This window comes from Rissa tridactyla, chromosome W (genome assembly GCF_028500815.1).
Source record: "Rissa tridactyla isolate bRisTri1 chromosome W, bRisTri1.patW.cur.20221130, whole genome shotgun sequence".
NCBI lineage: Eukaryota > Metazoa > Chordata > Aves > Charadriiformes > Laridae > Rissa > Rissa tridactyla.
This window is the reverse complement of record NC_071496.1, coordinates 25794931-25800930: the sequence shown is the minus strand read 5'-3', so window position 1 is coordinate 25800930 and position 6000 is coordinate 25794931. Positions and strand designations below refer to the sequence as shown.

Here is a 6000-nt window from a genome sequence, read left to right as displayed (position 1 = left end):
TTTAATAAGTGAAAGGGGAGTGGGAGGAAAAAGTGATGCAAAGGCAATCACTCACCTCCTCCCAAAAGCAGACTGAAGTCTGTCCAGTTTCTGAGCAACGGCTACTATGGAAAGATTACCCCCCATTTTTATTGATGAACATGACATTATATGGCATGGAATATATCCCTTTGGTCAGTTTGGGTTAGCTATCCCAGGATTTGTCCCCTTCCAACTTCTTGCCCATCCCCAGCCTACTCGCTGGCAGGGCAGTGTGAGAAACAGAGAAGGCCTTGACACTGTGGAAGCACTGTTCAGCAATAGCCAAAACATCAGTGTGTTATCAACACTGTTTTGGTCACAAATGCAAAACGTAGCACCATACAGGCTGTTATGAAGAAAATTAACTCTATCCCAGCCAGACCCAGTACAGGTAGGTACTATTATACTACTATATTTTTACAGATGGGAAACTGTAGGCTACAAACTGAGATTAAGCTGACAGTTCAAAGTAACATGGAGGACCTGAGATCTCTTAAAGTCATAGGTTGGTGTTTGAAATTGTTTTGACCCTCCTTTCAGTTGGTTTCCAAGTGGTATGTATAAGGTAATGCTTAATCTTATGATTATGTTATTTCAGCGTTCAGGCATTAATAGTTGCCCTTTGTAACACAAGTTTTTCTTTTGATATGCTTCTTATGAATCTTGTTCTACTTTCAGATGTGGTAAAGAATCTATCTTGTTGCCTGTGCAGTATAGAGTGCCTTAAAAATGGGGTTTGGAAGTGACCTGAAGTATTCTCATGATGCTTTATTAAAACTGCAAGACTGGGAACTACGACTGCTGGAAACAGTGAAGAAATTTATGGTTATGCGAGTAAAAAGTGATAAGGAGTATGCTTCCACTTTACAAAATCTTTGTAATCAAATAGATAAAGAGAGTACTTGTCAACTGGATTATATCAGCAATGTGTCTAAGGTAAGAAAATCTTTAGAAACCAACAGGGTTGGTTTTGGGGTTTTTTTTTGTTAGTTTGGGGTTTTTTGTCTGTTTTTTGTAAGTAATAAAGTCCATCAGTCTTTTTTTTTTTTTTTTTTTTTTTTTTATTTTCCAATGATCTACTAAAATGTGTCACAATAAATATTATTCTCCTGGCTGTTTTGTGAAGTGACTCTGTCATATTCTGTCTACTTTATTTAGAGGAAAATGGGAAAGATAGTATAGGGAATGATAACTGGCTCAACTCAGAATAGCATTTCTGTTTGATTCCTATTGATTCAGCCTCTTGAGAATTACTGTAGCTACAGTGTTTAAAATAAGCTCTTTAGTCTCTCAGTGGAATATGCAAAAGTCAAGCCCCGGTCTTGCTTTTAAGAACAATAAACTAAACCAGGATCCTGAATTTTGAACTTCAGCATTTTAGGTTCCTCGGTTATCTGCTATTTTGTTTAGCATACTCTGTTTTCAAAACGTTATAGTAAGCTTTTCTTATACAAACAGTTAAATAGGAGCTATTGTTTCTGTTATAGAATTTGTGACAGAAAAAGGCCAAGAAATCAAGGCAAAACCTAGCATTCCAGCTGTTATTCACACCATAGTATATTTTTGTGAAAACAAAGCATTAATTCAGGATGTTTCTCATAACTGTAGATTTGTTTAAACTTAATTTCATACCCAATTTAAAATAACTGTCTTGACTTTTTATGAAGGTAAGGCTATCCTCCCCCTAAATGATTAATCATCACATTTAGAGGAAGTACAATGAAGGTAAAGATGAATTAAACTTCCCTACTTCGCTTGTTAGTAAGCTTCACTCCCCACTTGAATTCCTTCCTGACAAGAGAAAACAATTGTTTTAATGGCTTGTTCAATTCTTGGCCCTTTTGCTGTAGCAGTGGTTACACAGTCACTTCAGCGTGGCATAAATACTGATCCTCCTGCTCTTCAGGAAAATGTTTTTTTTCGGTCAGGTTAAGTTTTAGATGAAGCAGTTTTTAGCCGGCTTATGGAGTTGCTGCTTGAATGCCAGCCTCTTATATATGAGCATGACATATAGTATATCATGCTCATAGGAGTAGGAACATAACTACTCCTTGTGTATCAATCTAGATTTATACTAGGTTAAAGTGGTGGTTTGTGTGATTTGAAAGCTACACTGGTATAGCTAGCCTGTTTCATCTGTCCCAAAAGTATAACCACACAGTGTTTAGCTTAAATTCCATCCCTCCCAAGTAACTATTGTATTTTTAAATTGACACTGCCTTTTTTCTGTATATGGGTTTTAATGGTGTATTTTGGTGTATTTGGAATGTTTTTCACACAGTTATGTTTTTCATGCACAATTTGTTATAGGTTTTGTCATCTAAGGTGTCATGATTTTGGTAAACCGATTCGAACGTTTTCTGCTTAATGGCAGAAGTCAGATATCTTCTTTGGGATCCATCAGTATAAAATATATGGCATAGAAAACTCAAAGTTTCACATAGATTTATTGATGATATGATTAATAATTCTTGCTAATGCTGCCCCAGTAGAATTGCTCTTATGTGCTAGCAAAACTGTCTTGCAGTTATTTTAGGCAATGAAACTGAGAGTGACTTAAAACAATAAAGGAGCATAGATATTGAAGTATTCAGCACTGCAATCTTTAAGCTTTGTGGCTAGCTCAGTCTAGCACAACTTATGCCAGTAATATGGGTGTCTGTCTTTTTGTGAGCAAATAATTAAAAAAATAAAAATAATAAAAAAATTGGGTTGCAGAGAGGCATCTGTGTCATGTTTTGAAAATTTGTTTTGGACATTGGCACCTAAGTTGTTCTTTCAGGAGTTATCTTAGCCCCCCTTACCCCCATCTTATGAGGAGGTACCATGTTCCTCAAACTGTACCCTTGATCTCTGTATATCTTTGCACAATAGCAAAAATATTCATATGCTACTGGCAAATCTTTTGTAATTTCACTGTCAACTTAGATTTTAAGGTTGTGTAGCAATGCATTGTCTTACTGATTTTTGGCAATTAAAATGTCTGAATTATTGTTTTGATTACTTTACTGACATCATTCTAATTTACTTTGCTATTTCATGATACCTTTTCCTGAGAAGAGAGGTTTTACAGAAGACTGAGAGGGGACCTTATCAATGCTTATAAATATCTAAAGGGCAGGTGTCAAGAGGATGGGGCCAAACTCTTTTCAGTGGTGCCCGGCAACAGGACAAGGGGCAACAGGCACAAACTGGAACACAGGAAATTCTGTCTGAACATGTGGAAAAACTTCTTTCCTTTGAGGGTGACAGGGCACTGGAACAGGCTGCCCAGAGAGGTGGTGGAGTCTCCCTTCTCTGGAGATATTCAAAACGTGCCTGGATGCGTTCCTGTGCAGCCTGCTCTGGGTGACCCTGCTCTGGCAGGGGGGTTGGACTAGATGATCTCTGGGGGTCCCTTCCAACCCCTGCAATTCTGTGATTCTGTGATTTAAAACTAATAAAATGTAATCATACAAAACACTGAAATCCTTGTTTTAACCAGTATTTTCTCAGTGTGGAAAAAGAGATGTAAGAAATGGAGAATGTGCAGATCAATTTTTCTTAATTTGAATGACAGTTTTTCACTACATATATGACTTATTTAGGTTTATTTAGTGAATTGTAAGTGAAGTATTTCTTTAGAGTACGTGTTCTGTTAAAAAATGCATTTGCTGGGCTTTTCATCATTGATTGAAACTATTTGTTTCATCAGTAATAAATCAGTCAAAGACGAAATGCACAACTCTTACGGTTCTACCTCTAGGAGCTCTCTCATGAACTCTTCTATAACCGATGTTTAATGTTGTTTTTATCATGCACAACTCTGAAATATGCCTTCTGATGACACTTGGAAAGTGTTCTGTAGTGAAAGGATTAAACAGTTTTCAGATAAAGTCAGGAAGCTGTAGGCCCTGATGTTTTAGAACATTACTTTTTAAGCAGTCTGAGACAGCTCTGTGCCAGTCCATGGAATGTGTATGAGCTAAAGGAAATGTTAAAGATAGTTTAATAAGTATACAGGGATTAGCTGTTTTTTATTTTATTCTCTAAAATACCATGTGACTTTTAGCATAGTCATGTAGAGATGGAAATATATGTGATGGGCAAAGCACCACAAAGCTGCTTACTTGCTCCCCCCACCCCCTGGGGATGGGGGAGAGAACAAGAAGAGCAAAGGCAAAAATTATGGGTTGAGATAAAGATAGTTTAATAAGCAAAGGAAAGAGGAAGGAGAAAAGGGGGGGGGGAGCCAAGTGATGCAAAGGCAGTCACTTACCACCTCCCACAAGCAGACCGATGCCCAGCCAGTCTCTGAGCAATGACTACCTTCCCAAAAATCCCTATCCCCTCAGTTTTTATTGCAGAGAAAGATGTTATATGGTATGGAATATCTCTCTTGGTCAATTTGAGTCAGCTGTTCTGGTTGTGTCCCCTCCCAACTTCTTGCATGCTCCCGACCTACTCGCTGTGGGGGGAGAGTGTAAAACAGAGAAGGCCTTGATACTGTGCAATCGATGTTCAGAAATAGCTAAAACATGGGTGTGTTATCAACACTGTTCTGGTTACAAATCTAAAACACAGCACCATATGGGCTGCTATGAAGAAAGTTAATTTCATCCCAGCTAGACCCAGTATAATACATGTTTATAATGAGATGTAAGAAAACCCCAAACCTACCAAACAAATACATTTTTGAAGGTTTGATGATTTAAGGTTAATTTGTATCTTTAGCAAGAACAAGATCTTAAAAATGGCATATTAGCTGCCTTCAAAAACTGGTAATTGTATTGCAAATACCCATTCCGCAATTTCAAATGTAGCATAGCAGTCTATTAATGAATTACCTCTTAGGAATCCAATACCATTCCCATCAACAATGTGTAACGGGATTCTTTAGGGTATGAAAAACTTTCCTTTCATCTGAACTTTAATTTCAGGTCCATATCTGTTGTACATTGGAAATCTTTGTTCACATTGCAGTTCGTTCTTTATGCAAGGTTCAAAGCTGCAGTATGTTTTGCTGTCCTGAAAACTGACTGGCAGAATGGCCAAGGAAGTTAAAAGTAAGGGTACAGAAAAATGTTCAGTTACTGTGACAAATGAGTAATCTGTTAGCACCTTATGTTTTGCAACTGATGGACTGAACACTGATGATATCAATTAATATGGAGCAGCTGATGAATAATATCCTCTTAAACAATTACAACTCAAATGCATATTACTGTGAAATATTTAGATAAAGGCAGAAAAGTCAGCTTGGAGAGAGGAACTGTGATTAGGAAACAAGAGAACATGGGGACATGATTGTCAAAGGTGTTGAGGATGTAATCCAGAAAAGGCTGTACAGCTTTCATGGATGTTCAGAAGTCCTAAAACACTGCTGAAATGTGACCATGCAATATTATGGTTTTGTCTCTGATACTTTTTTAATGAATAAGCTCAGGGGATGGTTTTGCTGTAGAAGGAAGAACTTTTTTAGAAGATCTCAAGATTCAGGTAACTTAAAAACAAAAATAAAATTACTAAATTGTTTTAAACAGTGCTGCATTTTTCCCTACAGTTCCTGTTCGTCATTTGGTTATTTGTAAGCCAGAATAAGTAACTGCTCTTCTGCCTTTTTTTTTTTTTTTAATAGTCTTGGTTGCTCATGGTGCAGCAAACAGAACAGCTGAGTAAAATAATGAAGACTCATGCAGAGGATCTTAATTCTGGGCCTTTGCATAGGCTTACAATGATGATCAAAGATAAGCAGCAAGTGAAGAAGAATTATGTAGGTGTTCATCAACAAATTGAAGCAGAAATGTACAAGGTATTTTATTAAAATATGTTTTATAGATTTATTATAGTTTTGTTTAGAAAATTAAGGGTGAATTTTTTTTTTTTTTTTAGTTCTGTTTTTGTGCTCTGGTACAACGAGTGATGATCTGTGATACATAGACTGTGTCTAGTTTCAATTTTTGATATTTCCTCCACATTTTCTCTCCACTGGTAGCTGAC

The 6000-nt window shown here is 36.9% G+C and overlaps 1 protein-coding gene across 3 annotated transcripts in view; it reads left to right on the top strand.

Moving 5' to 3' along the window:
• Positions 1-750: 750 nt before the first annotated feature.
• LOC128901961 (tyrosine-protein kinase Fer-like) overlaps positions 751-6000 on the top strand; it is a 257810-nt gene continuing 252560 nt past the window's right edge. For all 3 annotated transcript variants that reach the window (XM_054184168.1, XM_054184167.1, XM_054184169.1), the window contains exons 1-2: positions 751-957; positions 5639-5812. In XM_054184168.1, coding sequence (XP_054040143.1) covers positions 751-957; positions 5639-5812 — 381 coding nt within the window. The remainder of the gene's footprint in view (positions 958-5638; positions 5813-6000) is intronic.